The following is a 26,604-nucleotide window of genomic DNA, read 5'->3' on the forward strand; positions in this document are numbered from 1 at the left end:
GGTGGAAACGCGCGCTCACCCGGTTGCGGTTCCTGATTGGAAGCTGTAGAGGGCAGGGGGCGGGCGCCGGCGCGCTCCACGAAGACGATTGGCTTGCGTGTCCATCGCTCTCGATGACGCACCAATCACCGCGCACCAGGCGCTGTGCGAAGCCCAAAAGCTTCCCCCCCACCGCCCCCCGCACCGCCCCGCGGTCGCGGTCCAGCTCCTTCAGGTTCGCTTTTTAATTTTCTCGGTTTCCTGTTCCGGAGGCGCGGGTGGCGCTAGGGTCCCGGCGGCTGCAGAATCAGCCTGGCTTTGCTTTGACGGCTCCCTCGCGGCCCGAGAGCGTTTTAGAAGGTAAAAGGGAGGAGTGTGTGTGTGTGGGGGGGGCTTGCGGGTGTGGGAGACGGAGCGCCGCCGAGTGTCGGGCTTAGGCGCCCGGGGCTGGGGCGGGTTCGGGTCGAGCGGCCGCCTCCCCGGGTCTGCAGCCGACGGGCAAAAGAGCGACCGTAGGCCCGAGCCCCGCGAGCCAGTGGAAGGGAAGGAGGAGACCTTTTCATTCATTCGTGGAGCGCATGCGCGGGTTCCGGCCTGGGGCCGCCCGGGGTCGCCGCGGAGGGAAACCCGGAGCCCAGCGCTGGCCTCGTGGGGCGCGCGGCCTGGCGGGAGATGCAAGCGGGCAAACGCGCAGCCGCCCCGCAGCCGGGCGGAGTGCAGGTGCGGGGAAAGGAGGCACACTTCGCGGCCCTTGCGACGTAGACCGATGCTCCCGGACGTGTTACCTTGGCCAAACAGCCCCGCAGCGTCCGTGCTTCCTGGGGGGAGGCACCCAGCAACCTGGGGGTAGACAGACGCGGAAAACAACTACCCTCGGCCGCTTGCAGCGAATTCCTTGACTCTCGATTTTGGATCAGTTTGTGCCCCAGCAGAGCCGGACTGTGCCTTCGGAATGTCAGCTTCATAATCCGTGTTTTCAGGTATTCTCTCTATAGGAACATGCATGACCCAGTCGCGGAAGGTCAGCTATCGCGCACTGTGCAAGTGTTAGTGACCCTGTTTGCATCTCTAGGTTTGGCACACTTCTTTGTGTTCCCTTAGACCCTGTGCGTACCTCTTTTCTCTTGTTTATTTTATTTTTTAAAGATTTTATTTATTTACTTATGAGAGACAGAGAGAGAGAGAGAGGCCGAGACACAGGCAGAGGGAGCAGCAGGCTCCATGCAGGGACCCAGATGTGGGACTCCATCCCGGGTCTCCAGGATCACGCCCTGGGCCAACCGCAGGTGCTCAATCACTGAGCCACCAGTGCGTCCCTTTTCTCTTCCTTATTGCCTTATTTATTTATTTTCCTAAAAACATGCCTGTAAGTGGTTTCAGAGCTTGAGTCTTGCAGGCTGCGCATCTTACTCAACTTGGAGTCCACATGATCAGCTGACAAATCTGGGCTCATTGGGTATCACCCGAATCTGTGAAAGGGCCTCCTCTTTGTCTGGATTTGATAATGCAAATATGTCGTGGGTATATGTGAAAGGGAAACGGACGGTAGCAACATAGAAACATTTGTCGTTGGTGATGTGGTAAACATTTATTGACCACCTACTATGTGCAGGACGTTGTGCCAGGGGCTGTGAAGGATACAGAAATGACCGTGAATCAACCCATGTCCTCGAGGAGCTAAAAGTCTAGTGGAGGAGTTAGAAATGTGCACACATGACTATAATATGAGACAGTGTCTGGTAAGTGCTGTAGAAGAAGTAAGTAAGTCTAGAGGGAATGGGATTACATTCTAAAGGGACCTGGGAAAGGCTTCACAGAAGAGGTGGCATTTGATATAGGTGGATGAAATTCAGTGGGCACATTCACAGAGCAGGGGATTTTAGAAGAGCAGGAGCAAAGAACAAGCTGGGTAATAGTACTTGGTATGTTAGGCACCTGGGAAAATCTGGGTGATAGGCACTTCACGGGGAAGGTGATGGGGGATAATTCTGGAAGAAATTGGGTCCGGGTTGTAGAGGGTTTTATTTTATTTTAAGATTTTGTTTATTTATTCATGAGAGACACACAGAAGCAGAGACACAGGCAGAGGGAGTAAGTAGCAGGCTCCCTGCAGGTAGCCTGATGCAGGACCCGATTCCAGGTCCCCAGGATCACACCCCGGGTTGAAGGCAGCATTAAACCGCTAAGCCACCAGTGCTGCCCTGTAGAGGGTTCCATTTATTTATTTATTTATTTATTTAAGATTTTATTTATTTATTCATGGGAGACACAGAAAGTGAGAGAGAGAGAGAGAGAGAGAGGCAGAGACACAGGCAGAGGGAGAAGCAGGCTCCATGCAGGGAGCCTGACGTGGGACTTGATCCTGGGACTCCAGAATCACACCCTGGGCCGAAGGCAGGCGCTAAACTGCTGAGCCACCCAGAGATCCCCGTGGTAATGGGTTTTAAATGCCAGACATGGGAGTTTGAATTAGATTCTGTTGGCCAGGAGCCATGAGTAGTCCATGGTGGCGAGATCAACTGTGTAGGTCCTAGGTTTATCATGAAGGCCTTAGGCTGAATAATAATCACCAATTAGATGTTATTAGATGCCTGCTAGTTATTAAGCACAGTGATTGATAGAGCTAAAAAATCTGACATTATTTTCTTGAGCCTTTTGAAAATCTACCTTAAGTCTACCGGTAAAACTTTTAGTTAGATAGACCTTAGGAAGATACCACTATAGTCAAGTTTTTTGCATTTAGTATTTATTTAAGTTTTAAAACTATCTTGTTGAAACTTAAGCATTTGGAAAGCCATTCATGTTCACAGCATTCTTCAGTGGAAAGCTGAGGATGAAATCAAGGATAACTGTTGTGTTTACAAATTATAGTTATATTTGAATTTGCTTGTTAGTCTCACTGTGTGATAAGGACATCTTAAAAGTTAGTTGTAAACTTTAATTCGGGGGAATATACTCTTAATTTTGTCAGTATGCTCAATGTATTGGAGAATGGAAAATCATTGTTAAGAGAATTGCAGACATTAGCAGTTTGGGAAACATTTTTAAGCCTGTTTTATTCTTTCTGTCCTCTAGCGCTTTTATTCTCTGTGGAAGATGTGACATATCCAGACACCGTGTCATGATGCAAGGCAATACGTGGTGAGTGGTGTGACGGTAATGGTGGAGGTTTTGGGAGAGCAGAGAGAAGAGCAAACCCCGATTTTGGTAACGTGGGGAGAGGAGGAGGTGTGTTCATGTGGGCCATGGACATGGCTAGGAGCACGGACCAGAGTCCTGCCCCGATGGGGCTTATATGAATGGTGGAATGAGGTAATTAGTTGGTGAATTGTAATTACTGTAGGACCTGCCAGGAAGCAGCACAGAATGTGAGAGCAGGGAACCTAACAAAGGCCTGATGGGTAGTGCTAGTGATTATAGAAAGACCAGTGGGGTTGTTATTATAGCCAGGGAAGAAATGATGGTGTGAAGTGGGTGAACTTAGGAAGTATTTATGAAGCAGAAGTGATGGGAATTTAAAATACATTTTTGGGTAAAAGGGGTAAGGGAGGAAAAGTTGTCAGATAATTGGCTGATGTATGACTTGAGGACCAATAAATGCTATTATCTATTGAAATAGGAAACACTGGGGATGCCTGGGTGGCTCAGCAGTTGAGCGTCTGCCTTCGGCTCAGGGCATGATCCTGGGGTCCTGGGATTGGGTCCCACATCGGGCTCCCAGCATGGAGCCTACTTCTCCCTCTGCCTGTGTCTCTGCCTCCCTCTCTCCCTGCCTCCCTTTCTGCCTCATGAATAAATAAATAAAATCTTTTAAAAAAAAATAGAAACCGTGAAAGAGTAGCCATTGGTATTGTTTTGGAGGGGAGGGTCGTTAATTCCTTTTAGGACCAGGTATGTTGAATTTGTGGATTCTCTGCTGAGTGTGGAGGAAGGTGAAGACAGGAAGGTGCTGGTGCTGATGTAGAGAGTGGTGTACAGGTGGGATGACATGGCGAGGTTCAGATTTTTGGGGAGCCTGAGCAAGGACATAACAGCATATGATTAAATAGTCAGATGTTGAGTTCATCATTCTGGAGGAGGAGCAGCTTTAGGGAATGACAGAAGCCAGGGACTGAGACAGGGGAAGAGGACTTTATTGGCCATGAGGAGTTTGAGGTATTACAGAGAGCTCAGTGTCGAGGTAGGTAGAATAATCCAGTGGCTGAAGGGGTCAGTTGCTCTTGAAGATGGTCAGGCATTTGTGACACCCTGTTTATGGTGAGGGTTTTCTTTTCTTTTTCTTTCCTCCCACAAAGTCATAGAATGTCGTTCCATCCAGGACGAGGGTGTCCCCGAGGGCGAGGAGGACATGGAGCCAGACCCTCAGCCCCAGCCTTCAGGCCTCAAAATCTGAGACTACTTCATCCTCAGCAGCCTCCTGTGCAATATCAATATGAACCTCCAAGTGCCCCTTCCACCACGTTCTCGAACTCTCCAGCCCCCAATTTTCTGCCTCCACGACCAGACTTTGTCCCCTTCCCTCCTCCCATGCCTCCGTCAGCCCAGGGCCCTCTTCCCCCCTGCCCTATACGCCCCCCCTTCCCAAATCACCAGATGAGGCCCCCCTTCCCAGTGCCTCCTTGTTTTCCTCCTATGCCACCTCCAATGCCCTGTCCTAATAACCCCCCAGTCCCTGGAGCACCTCCTGGACAGGGCACTTTCCCTTTCATGATGCCCCCTCCTTCCATGCCCCACCCCCCACCCCCTCCGGTCATGCCACAGCAGGTCAATTATCAGTACCCTCCAGGGTACTCACACCATAATTTCCCACCTCCCAATTTTAATAGTTTCCAGAACAACCCCAGTTCTTTTCCACCCAGTGCTAATAACAGCAGTAGTCCCCATTTTAGGCACCTCCCTCCATACCCCCTCCCAAAGGCTCCCAGTGAGAGAAGGTCCCCTGAAAGGCTCAAGCACTACGAGGATCACAGGCACCGGGATCACAGTCACGGCCGAGGCGAGAGGCATCGGTCCCTGGATCGACGGGAACGAGGCCGAAGTCCTGACAGGAGAAGACAAGATAGCCGCTACAGATCAGATTACGACCGAGGGAGAACGCCCTCCCGTCACCGGAGCTATGAGCGGAGCAGGTAAAGCACATGTGTGGTTTTAGTGAACTGCAGAGGTCCAGACATGGGCCATTTGGGTTTCTCAGAGGACCAAACCAAAAAGGTCCAGCAGTGCATTTTGATTTATAAAGGGAAGAAAGCATTTTTGGAGCTGTTTTAAAGAGGAAGAGACAACTGACAAGTAAAGTAGTTAATGTCAGAAAAGCCACTTTTGAAAATCATTTCAAAATCATCAATGTAGATTCATTGCAATGAGCGTAAGCTGATTACTCTTGCAAAATACAGCTGATGTTTCAATGGTGATCTAATGAAAGTTCACGTATTACTTTTTCGTGTTCTTTGCATTATCATATTTACTTTTGTTCAGTATGATCACCATATCAGGTTAAAGCACCTGAGTTCATTTGGAATCGATCTCTATGTTATCAATGAGGAATCAAACTAGTTCTAGTTAAGTGGAACTTGCTTTCTGGCTTTTAAGATAAGTGGAACTTTATTGTACATAGTTGCCTTCTTGCTCTGTTTTCCTTGTAAAGTGCAATAATGTTGGTTACACATCATCAAAGTTTTCAAAATAGCATTTATTTATTTATTTATTTACTTATTCAAAATAGTTTTTAACTTGATTTTGTTGCATTGAAATGTTTTTATACTGAAGAAAGTTGTATTTGAAAAAATACTGTTTCATTCCAGATTACATACGTTTTTTTCAAGAGACCAAATATGTGTACCAGATACATGTAAGAAAGTGAGATTTCCAGCAGGCATTTCTAAACCAGGATTCTTAGATGGGTTTAAAGAAATTCTCTGAAGTTATATGCAGAATGTTATATGTGTATGCATGTTTTTCTATAAATAAATTGGTAGCTTACAGCAGAATCTCAAGACTTTTCTCCAAAAGTCTAAGAACTGTTGGTTTAGGTGGGAAAATAAAAACATTGATAATGATCATACCAAATACTTTGTACCTTCAGTGAACTTCTTGTATGATTGAAGCTTCCCATTTGTTGAGCTAGTAGCGATGCTTCTCTTTCTGTCCCTTGTGGTGTGTTTACTTACCTTCATTATCCTTAGGAACTTCTGTGCTAAAGGGATTTGAGCTTACCAAACCAAGTCACTTCACTATGTGGGTTTGTAGAGAGCTGGTCTTGGTTCCTTTGGAATCAGTTTGCTTCTCGGTTTCCACATTTTTCTCATAGCTGTTGAGTTTTCATGTTCATGACTGAACATTTTGCCAGTAAGTGGTGTTGGTCATTCCTAGTCCTGAAGAGAGTGATTAGTGGTTGGAAGGTTTGGAAGGAAAATGTGTTGTTTCCTCTTCCTGATGCCCAGTGGAAGGTAGAAGGAAACTTGTTTCCTGCAGAGATGACTGATTTCTGGTGAGCCAGAGGTAACTCAGAGTTGATAGACTAAAAAGTTTTCTCAGCACGAATTACTATTTCTGGTCAGTTTTGTCCTTAACTATTCTCTGATGGACTAATTGGCAGACGCCTATGATAGTTTATTTTAGAATTTTATGATGAAAATCCAAACTGGAAACTGTTAATAGTTTTCTTTAGACTTTGAAGTGATTGTTAATAATCCTATTTCTAGGGAAACACTTCAGTGCAAACTTCAACATTCTAGTGGGCACTTTTTTTCCCCATTTTGGGGTGCCGTAGTTAGAGTTTTTAGGACGCTGCTGTAAAAATCCTAAATTCTTGAATCAGGCTTAAACTTAGAGCTATATGTTTGCTTAAAGAACTTAATGTCCTGTCAACTGAGGGACCTGTAAGTGAAATCAAGTGCCAAAAAAAATTGCGATTAATATGCGTTATCCTAAATGACACTCCTTGACTATGAAAGACCTGCTTAGGCAGTTAGCTCATCTTTCTAAACGGCCTTTATTTATCTTGGAGTTGTTTTGGGATGCACTTGGGGTGTTTGCCCTAGAGCTGCCTTAGTGTCACGGCCACATAATAACCAGCTCCCTTTGAGGTCTTAGGTAGAGTGTCAGTCATCTGTTTTATATGGAATATTCCTATAAAATAAAAATAGGGTATGTGATTTCGTAGCATAACTTCTGGAAGTATATTGGAGAAAACCAAAACTTCACAAATTTGTGCATTAAACTGTATTAAGTTTATGTTAGTTCTGTGGTCTGTCCTCCGGCTACTGCTCCCTTTGCTTCTTAGGGTAAGTCAATCTATCCTTTCCCAGATTCCGTCTTCCTTCTTTTTCTCCTCTAAAATATGATTGAATACAAATTACCAGATTGTTTTAGAACAAACTATTTCTAGAGGAAGTTTGTGAAGAAGTGGATATGTGCATTTGTTAAGAAAAATTAAGGTTACTCTGGGGAATGGGAAAAGAAATGGCCACAGATAGAGTGCACTCAACATGCTGTTCTGCAGGGTGGTGGGGACAGTGCAGTGGCTTCCCGTAACTGAATGGTGCTACAGCACGACAGTCCCCATAGCTGTCCTGGTGAGTACAATGTGTAGCCATCAGAGAGCTAATATTATGTACCTAAGGAATATTTTAATGCTTGCAGACAAAAAAGAGTCTTTGGAAAAGGAACCCAAACATTGTTTTTCTTGGTTTAAATGGATTCACTATATAGTATTACTAATGTGCTTTGTATTATCCAAATTGGCCTTTTCAACTCATACCCACTCAGAGGTAGCAATCATCATCAGAAATGTCGTTCTCAAATGCAAAATTCTATTGCCTGAATGTTAAAATACAAAAAATTAGGAAGGTCTTTTCAACAGATTTTTACTTGGAAATATAGATGATTATTCTTTTCAGCCACCATATTATTACATGTTATATTTTATCTGTCACGTGACACCACTCGTTAGTTGGGATTTTACTGCTTTAACGTAAGCTGTAATTTTATTTATTAACTTTTTAAAGTATTTCCTACACCCACTGTGGGGCTTGAACTACAATCCTGAGATCGAGTGTTGTATGTTCTACTGACTGAGCCAGCCAGGTACCTCAGTAAACTGTATCAGATTAAAAGAATGTAGACTCCCAAGCTCCAGCTACTTTATTTGGACAGCTAATGTATACCTGAGGCTTATACGTAGTTAAAAGTATATTATTCAAAGCAATCTTTCTTGAGGTGGAGGTGATCTTTAAGTGAAAAAACAATTTCTGTTTTAATATCTATAAACAGTCACATTTCTCAATCATTTTTGTAAGTTTTGATTTTCAGCGTGTTTATATTTCCTCTCTTTGGCCACAGGTTGGGGGAAGTTTTTGAGTTCAGACATTTTTATAGTCGTCTTATTGGACTCAGACTAATACAACATTTTTTTTTCCCCATTGTAAGATTGAGTGGTTATTTCCCTTAGGTTTAGCTCTGATTTAAACACCCTAGAGTTCCAAGTTTTTGTTCCAGATCTTCATTGCACTTATTAAACAGGCTCAGAAGTTATTATTGTTTTCATCATCAAATTCCCGTTTTACATTGAAAAATTTTAAAATCCCTCATTCTGTTGTACGTTGTGGATACCCAATGTCTCCATTTAGAGTTGTTTCCGATGAAAACAGCATTTAAAGGTAAAGTGATTTAGAATCTCCTGCCAGTCAGCTATACCTAGAACTACAACTCAGTCCTCTAACATATAAGAGTTGAGAACTCTTTAATTATAGAACCTTATCTCAGTTTTTGCAATAAAAGCTTTAATTTACACTTATTTGATAGATGAAATTGGGAGTTTTCTAGAATTCACTAGGTAGTAGAATCCTTTAAAGTTTTCCCTGTAGGTCCAACAACCAGGGGTTGGCTGGTTGGAACATCTGGAGAGAAGATTGTGATAAATACCTTTGTTGCTTAGCATCAAGTATGACTTCTTTCTTTAAAGAAAACAACAAAAGACATCCAAGTTAGTTAACTTCTGTAAAGTGAAGAGCAACTTACCCTTTAATAAGTGATGAATAAAAATGTCCCATAGAGAATAGTGCCTGAAAAATTCATAGGTGAGGGCCATTTATGTAGAAGATGAATTCAGTAAAAAGAGATGGTGTTTTTGAGTCTTTCTGTTGAAAACAGCTCTGTGTATTAATTCCTTTAAGAGAGCGGGAACGGGAGAGACACAGGCACCGGGACAGCCGAAGATCACCATCTCTGGAAAGGTCCTACAAAAAAGAGTATAAGAGATCTGGAAGGTAAGCAAGGAGTTGACACTGAAAGAAGTCATAGATCTCCTTGAATTCAGGTTTTGTGCTTATCCATAATATCACCAACTCTTCAAAATAGCCCAAGAATCTATCCAAAATGCCCTGTGAATAGCTAAAACAGCCGATAACTAAAAAACCTTTACTTTCAAGATGTGTTGATGACACACAAGGGAAATCTTGATAAATTTCCAAAAAAAAAAAAAAAAAAATTATATAGGCTACTTTTTCTGATCTCAATTGCTATCAAACTATATACGCAATAATTCAAAGCTTAAGATTTTGGAAATTCATAATTATGCTCTTAAATTTACTTGTTTCTGAGAAGAGTAAAACTGTGATCACACTTTATGACATTGATATTGTTGTAACTCAAAACCTATAGGGTGTAACCACTTCATGGCCTTATGTAATGGTAATCAAGAATAGCACTCTGGAATCTGACAGATATGGGGGCAGTTATTCTCCCAGCTTTGATATTGGGCAGAGTTATCTAACCTTTTTAAGCCTCAATGTCTTTGTCTAAAATAAGAACAGTTATACTTGCCTTATTGAGTGGTGAGGAGTCATTGAGATAAAAATGTATAAAAAACTCTTAGAACTGGGTCCAAAGTTAGTGGCAAATAAATGGTAACTATATATGTATATATTTTATATATAAGATTACATATAACATATAAAATATGTTTATATCATTATTCTCTGATCACTTCTACATGTTGGTAAAGTATAAGAAAGGTTAAGAAAGATTTAAAGATAAAAAGTTTTTTTTTTTTTAAAGATAAAAAAATGACATAGCAAACAGAACTATAGCACTGTAACAATATTTAGAAGTAAATGCAAGACTTCTTTGAAAGGTCATATGATTTAAAATGTGGCAAATCAGGAAAAGAAAAACACATACCATTATGTAGAAGAAAGAATGTATCATAGGAATGAAAGGGATTTAAAAATTATAATATGTTGGTATAAGTACAGATACCATATTTACAAAATATAAAAACTTGGATGTGATGAGTTGATTTCTGTAAAAGCAAAAATTCCAAACCACATAAGAAGCAGAAAATTTTATTAGGCTGGTAACTACAGAAAAGTGGAAAAAGTTGGATGTGTATCACCTCCAAAAAAAAAGTTTTAGACTGTTCTAGAACATTGATGGAGATGGAAGGAGAGCTTACTTAGCTCCATGCTGTGGTGTCCAGAAAACCAAGATGGCTAAACCTAACCTGATGGAAAATAAACTACAAAGCAATCTTTTTTATAAATATGTATATGAAAATGCTGAGTATATTAGCCAGTTGTTTTCAGTAGTGTGTTAAAATAAATTTACTAAAAAAGAAAAAAATAACAGTTTACTCCAAGATTGCATGAATAAATAGGTTAGTATTAGGAAATCTATAATTCTATCAAAATCTGTAGAGCTATTTCAGTTCCTGTTTATTAGATATTTAAAATAGAACCAGCATCCTTTTAGAAATAGAAACTTTGGTAAACTAGGTATATAAGCAGACTTCTTTCACATGATGGAGAATATTATCTCATGATGAACATGATTGACACCATCTCAGAAGAGCCAAATTTAGTTTTGAAACCTTTAGGCTTTCCCGTTCAAGTGAGGAAAAAGATGTGGCTCTGTTGCCTATCGCTGTCACCTAATGTTGTATGACTTAATCAAAAAGTGAACAAAGAACATCGCCCCCTGTGTGTCCCAGGTATTATATTGGCATAAGTGATACAGTCATTCACAAGAGTCCCCACTTTACAGGAATGAGAAAGTTAAGTGCCTTGAGAAGTGCTTTTGACAGAGCAATTACATGTTGCTCTGGGAACATAACAGTGAGAGCTGAGTCTTGGGTAGTCATAGAAAAATTGACATTTTACCTTTTTTATAAGTGATACTTGAAGTGTGTGTAGGAATGCATTAGGGAAGGGGATGGTAGAGGGAGAGAAGAGAGCATGTGCGAAAGTTGCAGTGGAGACAAGTGCTCTGAGAGGATCAAGCCTGGACGAAATAAGTTTAGATGTCTTTTTTTTTTTTTAATTTTTTTTTTTTATTTATTTATGATAGTCACACAGAGAGAGAGGGAGGCAGAGACACAGGCAGAGGGAGAAGCAGGCTCCATGCACCGGGAGCCCGACGTGGGATTCGATCCCGGATCTCCAGGATCGCGCCCTGGGCCAAAGGCAGGCGCTAAACCGTTGCGCCACCCAGGGATCCCCTTAGATGTCTTTTTTAATCTGTACAAGTGATTGTACCTAACCAGCGCAGTGGCAGTGGTAATGGGAAACAGTAGAGGTAATTGAGAGGTATGTATGAGATAGAGTCAGTGGGATAACTGATGGTGAGGAAAGAAAAGTCAGTAGCCATCACCTGAGATCTGGTGGTCCCCATTGGGGGTGGGGAGCATTAAAAACGATGCAGGATGTGTACAGTTTGGGCATGTGGAGTTTGAGAATCTGTGAGACCACCAAGTGGAATTTGAAGTAGTTAATTGAATACACAGATATAAAGTTCAGAAAAGAGATCCTAGCTGGAAATATTAAATGCTATGGATTAGAGATTAACTAGGAAGAGTTCAGAGAGAAAGGACCTGAGGAGGAAGAGCAAAGGACAGGAAAACCAGGTACTGTGTTGCTAGAAACCATTGAGGACCACATTTGAGGTTGGTGAGTTTCAACGTAGAGTGCTGGAAATCTCTGTCTAGTGGTTTCTTCTCCAATGCCCAGTAGCTTGTGGAGAAGGCAGAGACTTGGATTCTATGAGTTCCAACTAATGCAGTGGATGAGAAAATTAAAACCAGAGATGTAAATACTATAAAAGAGGAAAACTTAGCATTTGTATATAGCTTATTGTTAAGAAACAAGTTCAAGTTTGGATTTTGAAATTTGGAGTGCCTGAGACACTTACCTAAAAAAAATGTTTTGTTCCTGTTTTGAAATGACCTTCTCAAAGTGTTAAAAAAACAAACCAAGATTAATTGATGGTCACAACAGACAACCCTGACTATCCATCATTAAAGAGACCTGCCTTGAGGGAGGTGGCATGAAGGTGTTTTTGCCCTTGTTTCTAGGTAATAACAATAAACATTTAGTGAGATTTTTTTTTTTTTTAAGATTTTATTTATTTATTCAAGAGAGAACAGAGAGGCAGAGACATAGGTAGAGGGAGAAACAGGCCTGATGTGAGACTCGATCCCAGGACCCCAGGATCATGACCATGACAATAATTTGACCCCAGGATCATGACCTGAACCAAAGGCAGATGCTCAACCACTGAGCCACCCAGGTGCTCCTTGGGATTTTAGTACAGGTCAAAATGCCTGTGTCAAACAACCGTATTAGCATTTAACTACCAACTTACTAGCTTTGTGATATTGGGCAAGTGATGCAGTTTTTCTTTCTGTTTTCTCTGTAGGAGATGTTCACATCTGCCTCATAGGATTCTTCTAGGGATTAAATCTGAGTGTAAAGTGCTAAGCAGAGTGTCAGGCTTGCAGTAAGCACTAAAATAAACATAAACCAACCCATACTAGTGGGAGCTAAAGGTTGCCATTATTAGCTAATGGTATTAGCAGGAAAATTCAAGAAGTTCAGCTAAGAAACCAATTCACTGAAGTTGACAATTATAAGACAAATATATCAAAATTAATATCTTTCCTAAATACTGGAAACACCTAAGAAAATGTAACGGGGGAAAAATGTACGTTCACTATAGAAAGGTTCACTATAGAAAATTTAACTAAAATTAAATATCTTAGTGCGCTTTAAAAATATATAGATCAGTTTGAAGCAAACTAGAAATGTAGCTGAAGAGAGGGTGACAATGAGTGGAGGGCGCGCCGTAGTCCCATAGTGGAAGTAGAAGACAGTGTTGTGAAAATAACAGTTTTCTTCAAATAACCTATAATTTCAGTGTTACTTCAGTTGAACTACCGGTTTTCAAACTTTATAATGACCCAGATTATTCTTTGGAATAGAAGTGAGAATAATGAAAATAATTATGCAGGGATACTTACTTTAGTAGAATTAAAATGTTAAATACATAGAATGATTAAAACAATTTGATATGGGTATAAAATACCCCAAATATTGAGCAACATTCAAGTAATATACAAATTTACATCTATCATTAAATTGTTTCACATTTGAGGAGAAACTGATGGGATAATTGACAAGCCATATGGAGTAAAAAAATGAAATTATATTTCTTATATCTTAGATAGAATTTAAAAATATAATGTTAAGTAACTGAGGAAAATAGAAAATATGTATTTAACTTTGGGATGGGAAAAGATTCTAAGCATCGCACTAAAAGTTAGGCAGCCTAAACAAAGAAGTCTTTAGAATTAAAAGGGAAACAAAAAAGTGGAAAAGGTTGCATTACATTTGACAGAAGAGCAGTTATAAAGAAAACTTTTTCAGTAAATAAAACTACTAATTTTAATGGTACTGGCATAGCACATGACTGGGATGTTCATAAAGGGAATGAGCATGAAACATTATTTCAGTAGTGATAAAAAATTATAAGTCAAATAAAATCCTTCTTTCATCAGAATGGCTGAGATTAAAAATAATCATGTTGACAGGATGTGTGGAAATTGGAACTTGCATATGGTTTTGAGTGTAGTCTAAACTGGTACTACCTACCTATAGAGAAGCCTTAAAAAGAAAGGTATACATTCTTTGTGTGAAATAATTTGACAAGTGTGCAGAGAACAAGTGTTTTTACAGTAGCATTGTTTATGTTGGCAAAAAACTGAAGAGGTAATAACCTAAATGGCTATGATCAGGTTTGTTAAATTATGGCATACGTATGTAAAAGAATAGTAGGTGCCTATTAAAAGTGGTTCAGTTATAGATGTATTGAAATAGAAGAGTATTCCTGATGTTCTTTTGAGTGAGAAAGGTAGGCTATCAAGTTCCTTTTTTTTTTGTTAAAACATGTATATTATTATGTATATGCATAGTCTTATATCTATATATTTTAACACATTTGTGAAATGTAGTGGTTATCTTGGAGTGGTTTTATGGATGAGTTTTGTTTTTTTTGTTAATGCTTTATTAGCTTGCTACAGTGGATGTATGTACATTTTACTTTACAGTAACTCTGGCAATAAAATTAATGATATACGTTGTAGCATTTAGAAGTTATATCAATAAGTAATCAATATTTATAGTCTTTCTAATCAGGTATCCATTCCCCCTACGTACACACTCCCTGTCATAAAATTAGAAGTAAGTGGTAGCGTTGGTGCGAATAGTTAATTTATGACTTTAATCCAGTTGTAAACTTTCTTGGATTATAGTAACTTTGTTAGTGTGCCTGCAAAGGATGCTGATGTGATACAAATAAAGCAGTTACTCTCTGTGGTTGGATTCTTAGGGTCTGTATGGTTGCATTTAAATTTTTGGATCTTAAGTTAAAATCTATACTGTAGGTTTTTCCCTCACGGCATCCATAGCATGGGCCTTTGCATATTTCAAGCCTGAGAAATTCAAGGAGATTGAGTTGTTTTTATCCTTTGTAATTGAGTTAATACTAGTATATGCAGGGATCAGAATTAGAGTGGTGGTTCACTAAATAGTAACCGAAGTGTGGGCTTCCAGAGAGATGGTTAGGGATGATATAACTGGTTCACTCATCGATTATGGTCCTCAGGCTAAATTTATGGCCAAGTTGAAACCATGTTTCATGAAGTTTTTCTTTTTTTCTTGGCAAAGGAAGCTGTGGAGGATTCAAAAGTAGTATTCTCATCGCTGAGATTGTCTCATTTGTGGAGATTTTCAAATATTTCCGAAATATCTTTCTCTTCTAGGAGTTACGGTTTGCCGGTTGTCCCTGAACCTGCTGGATGCACACCAGAATTACCTGGGGAGATTATTAAAAATACAGATTCTTGGGCCCCACCCCCGGAGACTGTGAATCAGTAAGTAGATCTGGGGTAGGGCCTGGGAATTTGTATTTTTAAACAACTAACTTCAGGTGATTCTGATGCCATCAGACTAGTGTTTGGGAATCACTGGTTTAACAAAAGTAAATATGTCTTGGTTTGGTATGGCATTTTTATTCTAGGTGAAAAGTGAGCTAAACAGGTGAAATAGAATAGTTTTACAATATAAGTGCATTTTAAATAATGAGCCTCCTTTGCCTCCTCTTAAAGTCGCTCCCCAAGTAGGGAGAAAAAGAGAGCTCGTTGGGAGGAAGAGAAAGACAGATGGAGTGACAGCCAGAGCACTGGCAAAGAGAAGAATTATACCTCAATCAAGGAAAAAGAGCCGGAGGAGACACTGCCTGACAAAAATGAGGAGGAGGAAGAAGAACTTCTTAAGCCTGTGTGGATCCGCTGCACCCACTCAGAAAACTACTACTCCAGTGACCCCATGGATCAGGTGGTAGGTCTGAGAAGCCATTGACCAGGCTTTCTCCACTTTGGCACCTTTGGCAGTCTGAGTCGGATAATTCCCTGTGGTTGGGCCTGCCCTGTGCACTGTAAGATGCAGAGCAGCATCTCTGGGCTGTCTGCACAGCCCCTCCCCACCTGTGATACCAAAGCTGTCTTCAGATGTTGCCGAGTGCCCCTGCCCTCCTCCCCAGTTGAGAACCACTGCTGTAGACCAAAGCTGTTTGATCTGAAAAAAGGCAAAAGTGCAGTAGATTAAAGTATCTCTTCAATCTGCATTTTATAACACTGCTAGTATTGATACTGGTGGTTTTATAAGCTTTCACACATAACTACTCTATGCAGCTTGTGGTTGTACGTGTATGTGTGTGTGTATATTTTCCTCCCAAAATGGGAATTACAGAAACCTTGAGTATGTCTTTTATAAGTCTGTCCTTGACCAAAGATGACCATAGGAAGTCTCCCGTGCATATTGTTTGGTATTGTGGAATGGTGGCATCGTCACCCTTCATAGTCTCTTGAGGGATCCAGTGCACATGCTGCTAAAGGTCCGGCTCCCAGGCATGACAGCTGACTTTTGTTGCAGTGTTGGACTCCATGACCTCCTCTTTCATGTGCTCTCTTCCTTTTCCTTTGTTTTCTTTTATCTCCATTGTATTTTTGGTCACTGTCTCTTTGTTTAGTTACTTTTTTTCCCCTCCTGATAGGTGTTAGGACTCCATCCCATTAATTTAGGCCTATTGGCCACAGGGTAGACACATATAATGTTCATTGATTAAATGGATGAGTGAAGGAATGATCATCTACCAGTTTGGTGGGATGTAAGAGGTTGGAGATGGCAGCTTTAGTGGATGGGGTTAGATAGAAGAGCTTTAAATTTAGAATTTTATGAGAACAGCTTCTCCTTGGCCTGGGTTCTTCTCTATAGGGGACTTAAAAGTAGACTGTCTTGTCTTTGGGAAAAAGAATTTGAGAAATCTCATGGTGGTGTGATATTTTACTTGATGAATAAGAGTAGAGTTTTAAGTTGTGGTTCATGTGATACAGGAAAGGGAGAGCACCTGGGTGGCTCAGCGGTTGAGTGTCTGCCTTTGGCTCAGGTCATGATCCTGGGGTCCTGGGATCGGGTTCCGCATCAGGCTCCCAGCAGGGAGCCTGCTTCTCCCTCTGCCTATGTCTCTGCCTCTTTTCCTCTGTGTCTCTCATGGATAAATAAATAAAATCTTAATAAATGAAATAAATAAAATCTTAAAAGAAAGGGAAGCTCGCATACTGACCACCCCTATGGTGTCACAGCTTTCTACTCGTGCTTCTCCTATTGCCTTACATAATCCTCAAAACATTCCTGGAAAAAAAGGTATGTCAGTTAAGAATGTGGCTGTGAATAATAATATGTGACTAATTGTGACTTAAAGAAGCCAGGTTTATTTTTCTCAACAGGTTTTCTGGAGGGAGATGGTGCCTAGTGTTCATTTAGTGGCCCAGAGATGGCAGGGCTCTGAGTTGGTATCTGCTGCTTTCTGGAGTGTCGACCATGGTTGCAGGATGACTTGCAGGCATCGTGTCTTTACATACTCTGTCCAGACACAGGATGCAGGGGCAGTGTTGGATGGGGCCTTCTGCCAGGAACTTGCCCAGAGCTCACATGGATTTTTTTCTTCCATCCCTTCCCCAGAACTGCATCATATGTCTTTCCCAGGGCTTCATCTTCCAGTGCTGCCATAACAGGTTTCCACAAACTTCATGGCTTACCAGCACACGCATTTATTATCTCACAGCTTCGTGGTCAGAAGTCAAACTTGGGTCTTCCTGCCTAAATCAGCATGTCAGCAAGGCTGTGTTCCTTTCTGGAGAGAATCTATTTTCTTCCTTATTCAGGTAGTTGGCAGAATTTAGGTCCTTGTGGCTTATAGGATGGAGGTCTTTGTTTACTTGCTGGCTGGCTGGTGAAGGTTGTTTCCTGCACCTTGAGGCCATGTGCATCCCTTGGCTCAGAAATCCCTTCATCCTTAGGTCAAGTGTCTCTTGTACTTTGAGTATCTCCTGCCTCTTCTGTTGCACCCTCACTCCTGTTGGGAAAGGTTTTCTGCTCTTAAGGGCTTGTATTAGATTGAGCCTACCCAGATTATCCAGGATAATCTTTTCTTCTCAAATTCTGTAATCTTAATCATATCCGCAAAGTTTTTTTTTTTTTTTTTTTTTTTTTTGCCACATAACATAGTTCCCGGGGACTAGAACAGGGATATCTTTGAGGGTGAGAGGGACTCTGGCTGAGCCTACTTTTTCTGAGACCAGGAATTTTCTACTCCCAATCATGGTTCTTTTAGCAAGGAAGAAGAGGAGAATGGCTGCCATGGATATTATTTTTAAAATAAAATTGAAGATACGGAGGTTCAAAGAGTTTAAACAGGCACAGGTGTTTTTCTTTTTTTTTTTTTCTTATATTTTTATGGATGTATTAAAACTGGTATAGAAGGAAGGCTAATAAACCTGAAACCCAACATTTGCCTTTGTGTTTTGTCATCTGGTGCAGAACTGGCAAGGATGTCAGCTATCCTAGCTTTGCCAGTGTCAGTAATGAGGGGAGCTTCAAAAAAGCAATTACTCTCTTTTGGGATAACTGCAGATTTTATGATTTGCTTTAATTTGCTTTTTATGTTTGATAGGTCTGGTTCTTACATTTTGAAAATTACTAAGTTGAAGAGTATGGGCATTTAAAGTGATTTCAACCTGGGAAGAGAGTGGGGGGAGAGTGGAGAATTTCCTCTCAGAATGCATTGTATAACTCTGTAGAGTTTGTGCGTGTGTGTCCATCCCTGTGTGTCTGGGGTAGTATATATGTATATGGGGAGATGTAGAAGATTTTTTTTCGTTTTTTTTTTCTTTAATTAAATATTTTATATATTTATTTTGAAAGAGAGAGTACACAAGTGGGGGAAAGGGCAGAGAAAGAGTGAAAGAGAATCTCCAGCAGACTCCGTGCTCAACTTGCTCTCATGACCCTGAGATCATGACCTGAGCTGAAACCAAGAGTCAGGCACTTAACTGATTGAGCCACCCAGGTGACCCTGTCTTGACATTTTAAATGCTACCAGGGTGTTTCTTTTTACAAAATTTTTTTTTTTAATTTAAGTATAATTGACAGTGTTACATTAGTTGTAGGTGTACAACATAGTGATTCAACATGTCTCCTTTACGCTATGCTCACAAGTGTAGCTACTCCCGTCTTTCACCATGCAATGCTATGACAGTGTCATGGACTATATTCCCTATGCTGTGCCTTTTATTCCTGTGACTTCTTCATGCCTAAGGATATTTATTTTTGATCATTGTGGTTAATGTGGAAGACAGACTCTCAGTGATTTTTAATAGCAGAGAAGTGCATGTTCCCTAGGAGAGTGTCGGGTATCATGAATTCTTGGGGAGGGGTCATGATTTATTTTGTCATATCAAAAGGACATACATGAACAGTTCTTAATATTTCTCAGTATTAGCAAAGTACATGTTCCTGAGGATTGTGTTAGCCTTAAATGTTGTATGTGATTCAGGACACCATTGACAGTATTGGGAATTTTGTTTTTAAATGTTTGGTTAAATCGAAGAAAATGGTATCTTGGATGTTACAAGTCTTTGATTATTTATAAGGTCGTATGTCTCTTTGGTATGACTGTTATTAATGAAGTTCCTAATATTTATCCTTTATTTTTCAAAGGGAGATTCTACTGTGGTTGGAACAAGTAGGCTTCGTGACTTATACGACAAATTTGAGGAAGAACTGGGGAGTAGGCAAGAAAAGGCCAAAGCTGCTAGACCTCCGTGGGAGCCTCCCAAGACAAAGCTAGATGAAGATTTGGGTGAGTCAGAAGTTCTTAGACCAAGACCCTGTGCTCTTGTTATTGCTTAAACCTTGACTTTGGGGATATGTTCTTGAGAGTCTCACATTGAAATTTCCTCTTTTTCTTTTTCTTTTCCTTAATTATGATCAGCAAAATGTATAACAATGGAACTTTGTCTTTTTGTTCTTATTTTTCCTTGATTACATTCAGCAAAATAGATAAACAATCTCATTTGCAGGGCATGTTAACAGTTGTGTCCCTTGTAGAATTGTCCAGTCTTCGAATGAGGAGAGACCGTAAGTGTGGCCTCCCCATCAAAAGCAGGAGCCTGTTCCCTGTGCCTCAGGCCTCTCATGGACAGACATTCCCTGTAGCCCTCTCCACTGCTGGGGAGCCCTTGCTTTGATGAGGAAACACCAGCGCTAGGCCAGTCTGATTGAAGGTTTCTTTCAACTCACATGGATAGTTTCTGTAACTTTTTCATATGGTGGTCTATTTTTTCACAAGTATTCTGAGGTTCCAAGTAGATGCTAAGATCTTTTAGATAGAAACTGCTGTCCTAACTTTGCGGCCCCTAGCAGAAAGCCATCCACAGATGAGGCATTCCCTGTGCCTTTTCTGTGTTTTCTGTCCCTCATCTGCCCTCCTTCATTATGTCTCCTGACTGAGAGGCAGTGTCCATGGTGGGCAAAAGCACTGATAAGACCAGCTGGCCTGGGTTCAAGTCCCTGTTCTGCCACTTGGTATGTGACCTTGGACAAATGATTTAATCTCTCCGTGTCTTTTCTCATCTGTAAAAGAACAAAGACTGTAGCATCTATCTCATGCAGTACACTATAAAATCCAACTAGGTAAGGCTTGGGTTTTATTACTGTACTATACTATATTACTTAGGTTTAACCTAAGTTCTAGGTCTGTTTTAAATTGTGGTGAAGTACACATAACACAAAATATACCATTTAACCATTGTTTAAGTATACAGTTCCGTGGTATTGAGACCATTTACATTGTTGTGTAGTCTTCAGAACTCTTTTCATTTTGCTCAACTGAAACTCTGTACCTGTTAAACAACTCCCCAGTCCCTCTTTCTTCTAGCCTTTTTCTACTATGCTGGTCGGTGGAAAAATTACTTTTTGCTCACCAATTTCCAGAGAAGCACACCAACATCCTACATCATTCTACTTTCTGTTTCTATGAATATGAGCTCTCTAAGTACCTCACAGAAGTGAAATCACACAGTATTTGTCTTTTTGTGACTGGGTTACATCAGTTAGCAAAATTCTCAGTCTGTTTTTATCCAGTCACTTCCGAGAACTAAAATCTTTTGCTACCATGGAGAGAAAAAAACTTAAATTCTTCAGTCTGGTATTCAGAGCCTTCAATCTGGCTTTCATGACACTCGAACTCTGTACCTCCTGGTATTTTTCTGTGGGGCCTTTGCTCTGGCCATTATCCCTGTTCTATTCCCTCCATGCTTTTGCCTGAGTGCCTTTTGGTCTTTTTCCAAAACTCTTTGTTTTTCATTGCTTCCTTAACTAGATTGTGACTTAGCTCTCTGGGCTGTATTATTTTCATGATACTGCTCACAGAGTGCTTGGTGCGGAACAGGCACCCAAATGTTTGTTAAAAGAATAAACAATTGTAAATTCCTTCATCTACACTCTTTCCCCTGACCTCTATTAGAGAGCTCCAGTGAATCTGAATGCGAGTCTGATGAGGACAGCACCTGTTCGAGCAGCTCAGACTCTGAAGTTTTCGACGTCATTGCAGAAATCAAACGCAAGAAGGCCCATCCTGACCGACTTCATGATGAACTTTGGTACAATGACCCAGGCCAGGTGCGCATGTTTTTATGTTGTGTTCTTGCTCTGAAGGTTGCAGACCCACACATCACATTTATTACTGTAGGCTCAGAAGATGCATGTTGGCTGATATGAAAACTGAATTTTACTCTAAGGTTGTGTGTCATTTCTCGGAGCTTATTTCTCTTCAGCTTCAGAGTTTGGCACCAAAGCATAAGCACCAGAGTAACTGTCTCTTGAATCATGTTTGACGACGTTTGTAAATTCTGTGTTAGGGAGCAGAATAATGGTGCTGCCTCATTAAACTTGCACTAAACGGAAGGAGACAAATGGTAGGCTGAGGGAGAGAGCACTTGTAGGTCTTTTTAAAAGCAGTTCATCTGGAAGGTATCTTGCAGCATTATAGTAAACAATGTCTTAAGTCCAATAAGGCTTTAGGTTGCTTAGTTGATAATAGTCACAACTCCTTGTAAGTTCTGTTCCTTGTTAAGCAGTTTTGAGCTAATGATGTCATAGCTGGACATAATCATTTTTATTTTTACTTACTGCTTTATTATGAAGTAACAATATCAAATAGTATCTTTATAAAAGATTTGTTTTCTACAAATATACAATACATATAAAAAATAGTACCTTTAATGCATATGAAGTTTTTAACCATGATAAAATAAACACCTATAAAAAGGTAATATAAAACATACTTTGTAAATAAATGCATACCGTTTTATATTAATTTGAATGTTTTTCTGGTTCTTGTTAGATGACAACTATCTGAATGGCTTTTTTCTTTAGAACTAATATAGTTGGAATGCCTGATAGAAATGTATTTTGTGGTGCTTTCTGCTCTTGGAATTGAGCAGAAATGTTTAATAATTGTGACTGCATTTTGAAACTTACTTTGTGTTATTAACCATGCATATGATCTCTTTAAACAGCTTTAGTGAATTACAATTCACCTAATATGCAATTTACACATGTAAAGTGCACCATTTCAGTTTTGTTTTTTTTAAAGTGTAGTCACAAGATTTCACAACCATCATCACAATTTAATTTTAGAGCACTTTTGTTTCCCCTAAAAGAAATCCAATCCTCTATCCATTAGTTGTCACTCCCTCCCCCGTATGTGGTCTTTTTAACACATTGTTCTATTAAGAAGCCTGTCCCTTGGTTTCTGTATGTTCTTATTTTTATGAGAGATTTACAAAGGCCTTCTATGTAGTCTCGCCATTCTGTTCACTATGTTTGGTTTGTATCCTCTGTACAGTTTTGCCTTGTAAAGGGTGAATCTGCACTGGGGCTGAGACCCTGGTAAAAGGCAGGAATGTAGGATGTTGGTGTGCTTCTCTGGAAATTGGTGAGCAAGAAGTGATTTTTTCCACTGACCGACATTGAGGGGAGTGTGTTGTGACTTTTAAGTGAAGCCCATCACAACTCGGTTTGCCAACTGTTACTTTGGATAATATCTTAATGTGATTTTTTTTTTTTTTTTAGGGAGCAGTGTTATCCCTCTGCTTGTGCTACCTGAAGCTTTACATTTCCCAAAAGGATAACGAAAGTTATTGTTTTTCACTTTTAATATTTCTTTTCGAAGTTTTATTGAGACATTTTCATTAGATATGAGTTATAAATCCCTAGAACTTTAAGGGGGCATGTTGTGTTATGTGTTATGTTAACACATACATACGTATATATCTATTTTAATTAGTACAAAGAAAGTGAGAAATGGAACTACACTTTTCCATTCTCCAGACTGATGCTCTAGTCTGTGTTTTGATTCAGTATTACCATTTGTTTGGAATAAACTCATGCAACTGGCTTTTAAGGCCCTTTATGATTTTGACCTCAGTTCTGCTTCTTTGGTCTTCTTGCTCACATAAATGATCTGTTCTGTTTAGATGGGTATCATGTCCCTAGAGCAAAACATAGGCTTTCTTCCTTTCCTTTTTTTTCTCATGCCCTTGCCTCGCGTGGAGTAGCTATTACCTTCTTTTCCTGTCCTCTTCTGCCCTTCACATGTTTCTTTAAAGCCAGTGGTTTTATATTGCCACGTGGACTCTTTTTCCTTTTTCCTTAAATTACTAAGTATATCATTTGCATGTTATTTGTCCTGTCTAGAGTAAATATTCCTTGAGTACATGGACCCTGAATTAGCAGCAGTCTTTCTACCCAAGAGGCATCCAGGAATTATTCACTCATTTTATCATGTGGATGGAGTTCATGGCAGTAAAACAAATTCAGGTGAAAAAACAGACATTGACTCACCTGATTAGCATTGAGTTTCTCCGCTTCTGGTAGCATTTTTTTTTTTTTTTTTTTTTTTTTTTATTCCTCTCTGCTTTAGATACCTTTAGGTTTCTCTTTTGGAAACATTTAATCTGCGGGTCACCTTCAAAGCATTCTCTGTGTTCCTTCAGGGTATAAAATATGCTTTTCTTTTGTGAAAGAGTCATTTTTTCTGAAATAGGAAATGGGAGAAACTCACTGGAAAGTGGTGGGGAAGACGGGGCAAACGGTATACCGACATTGATATTTTCTGCTTGGCTGCACAAATAACTTGGGAATCCAGCGTTGTCATACGGTTTCCCTTTATCAGACAATATAGACAGTCTGCAGCTTTATTGGTTTTGGAACATCCGTTTAATCTTCTAACCGTGACAGCCTCTTCAGAGCTCCCATACTCATGACATTAAAACCCACACAGTTTCTGAGGCCTCGTCGTGCGTGGTGTGGATTTTCCCCCCAATAAAAAAGAATTACATTCTGTTTCTGGCAGATGAATGATGGGCCACTCTGCAAATGCAGCGCCAAAGCAAGACGCACAGGAATCAGGCACAGCATTTATCCCGGAGAAGAGGTAACTCATTTGGGTTATTATATTTGTAAGTGCTGAGAAGCCAGAGGTAGACAGATGCTGTTACTGTTCTTTCCCCATAAATGAAATAATACCATTGAAATAGTCTTTTTATCTTCCCTAATAGTCTCTGTTACTGATAATTGGAGAAGAGTGGTTCGGTTTTTGAGGGTGAGGGGGGGAATGTTATAAAGGAAACTTTAACAAGTTTTGGAAGATATGCTGTTTAAAGTAGGCAGAGTGTGTTTGAGGGGTTTTGTTGTTATTTTAAATACCTTAAAACTGTACATAGAGTAATTTTTTCATGCCTTTATTATAAATGGTTATGAATTAACCTGGAAAAATGATTTTATTAAAGTACTGTAAGGCACATATTCTCTTTCTGTTGGGGGCATGTAAGCTATTGTCTTTGTTAGTCTGGTCCCTACTAAACTGTGAGTGGCACATGAATGGTTTCACCTGTGTACCCCATCCCCTGGTTTATCGAAGACACTCCAAATATATTTGACTAGATAAGTTGAATACTTTATATCATTGAGTTATATGTAACTGCTCACTTTCAGTTGTTTTCCTTCATTTCTCCCTCTGCCATCTTTTCTCTGTGTGTTATTCTTATTTGTCCCAGATTATCACTTAATGATTTAGCATATTCTGTTTGTTTGCTTATTTATTTATTTATTAATTAAAGATTTTACTTATTTATTAGAGACAGAGAGAGAGACAGAGAGAGGCAGAGACACAGGCAGAGGGAGAAGCAGGCTCCAATGCAGGGAGCCGGATGTGGGACTCCATCCCGGGTCTCCAGGATCATGCCCTGGCCTGGAGGCGGTGCTAAACTGCTAAACCACTGGGGCTGCCCCTCTGTTTAAACATAGTATTGTAAGCCCTTAATTTCTATGTAAAATTGTTTGAGACCATAACAATAAGGAGAATAAAGACTGTGAGGCAGTGATGGATGTTTTTAACTACTTCCTTATTTTTACTTTGGCTTTGAGTGTCAGCAAGTGTAGCAATGAACCGTGTGACAGGGTCTGCACCTTGTGAGGGTCCACACCTGTGCCACAAGTGGGGCTCTCTGAAAGCAGGTGCTGCAGTAGAGTTTGCAGTATGACATGTTTTGTAGGGATTAGGCAAGAAGAGAGTGGAGGCAGGATTGAGCAGAGGGAAAAGTCCCTGAGACAGGTCTCATAAAGCTGGAATTATTGGAACTATCTTGTATCAGGCTGGCATACCTTTCACACCTCCTTTGCCCTCTGTCTCCAAAGCAGGCTGCCCTGGGAAGGACATGGTCTTGGGGAAGGGGCTCTGTAGCAGAGGCTGACCTTGAAGGAGCCGGTGGCTGTAGGCTGTCTACTTTCCCCATAGTTACACAGCAGGCCCTTCCTTGAAGGAAGATCTGGATGGCTTCCTGGCTGAGGACTGGTGAGAGGCAAACCCATACTCAGAGTATATGTTTATTCCTGTGAGAGCAAACTTGTGGCCCTTTCAAGATAGATGGGGCATATGTAGTCAACTACTACCAAGTAGCAGGTTGGTCTCCTCAAGAAATGGTGCCATTTTGGGGGGCCCATCATTGGTCATTGTTGATGGCCTGTTAGATGTTCGGTATTGGCGGGTGGCTCAGCCAGCTTAGCCTTGATAAGTCAGGTCCATGCTGTTGGGCTCATGTGAAGCCTCCATCTGTGCTACTGTGGCCACTTCATTCATGTGCCCAGATTGTCAACTCTGGGTAGCTGATGATTGAGGCTGGCTGACCCCAACTGGCTGAGTCATTTTGTCAGTGAGATTTAGTACCTCTTCTGTGGTGTGTGCCCGCCAATGTACACCCACATGTGATAGAGATTGTTGCGTTCACTCCCGCTTGTTCACCCACATGTCTACTCCAAGACCTTTTGTTAAATTTTATTTTTTAATTAAAAACATTTTTAGTAATCTCTACACCCAGTAATGGGGCTTAGACACCACAACCTCGAGATCAAGAGTCACATGCTCCACTGACTGAGCCAACCAGGCACCCCTACCCCAAGACCTTCTTATCCCTGATCTTCCAATCTTTTTCCTTCTAGGCCTCTGACCAGCTGGCATGGCCACTTGCTTCTGCCATGAGTCCATCTATATTCTAACCTCAGGCTACTTCTCTTTCCACACAAAGTGGATGACCAGGTACATTGCCTGAAACTCTGCTCATTGGACAGACTTCCCTCATTGCTGTCTTTCAAATTCCTCCTGGAATGAAGCTGCAGCACAGTCCATCTTCAGCTTGCTCCCCCATCCCTGACTGACTCATTTGCAAACCAAGCTTGGGCTTTTCCCTCTGCTTTCATCCTTCTATCCTTGGTCATCAGCTGAGGGAGGGGTGCCGGTGCCACAGTGGTGGGGCCACCTACTCATGCAGCTTGTCTGTGCCTGCTGCTCCAATGTGTGCCTGATTCTGGATGTACACCCTCCATCTTATGATGG

The 26,604-nt window shown here is 40.8% G+C and overlaps 1 protein-coding gene across 23 annotated transcripts in view; it reads left to right on the top strand.

Annotated features, from left to right (window-relative positions):
- The first annotated feature begins 2 nt into the window (after positions 1-2).
- Positions 3-26,604, top strand: part of DROSHA (drosha ribonuclease III) — a 119,216-nt gene continuing 92,614 nt past the window's right edge. For 2 of the 23 annotated variants that reach the window (XM_072757153.1, XM_072757159.1), the window contains exons 1-9: positions 186-339; positions 1,592-1,718; positions 3,055-3,120; positions 4,298-5,108; positions 9,153-9,245; positions 15,416-15,647; positions 19,368-19,509; positions 21,175-21,329; positions 24,067-24,147. In XM_072757153.1, coding sequence (XP_072613254.1) covers positions 4,507-5,108; positions 9,153-9,245; positions 15,416-15,647; positions 19,368-19,509; positions 21,175-21,329; positions 24,067-24,147 — 1,305 coding nt within the window. In that variant the 5' untranslated portion in view covers positions 186-339; positions 1,592-1,718; positions 3,055-3,120; positions 4,298-4,506. Of the gene's footprint in view, positions 340-383; positions 960-1,591; positions 1,719-3,054; positions 3,121-4,274; positions 5,109-9,152; positions 9,246-15,070; positions 15,182-15,415; positions 15,648-19,367; positions 19,510-21,174; positions 21,330-24,066; positions 24,148-26,604 lie in introns of those variants that run through there. The other 21 variants (XM_072757157.1, XM_072757158.1, XM_072757143.1 and 18 more) reach the window with 18 other exon arrangements.

Source organism: Vulpes vulpes, chromosome 4 (assembly GCF_048418805.1).
Source record: "Vulpes vulpes isolate BD-2025 chromosome 4, VulVul3, whole genome shotgun sequence".
NCBI classification, from domain to species: Eukaryota; Metazoa; Chordata; class Mammalia; order Carnivora; family Canidae; genus Vulpes; species Vulpes vulpes.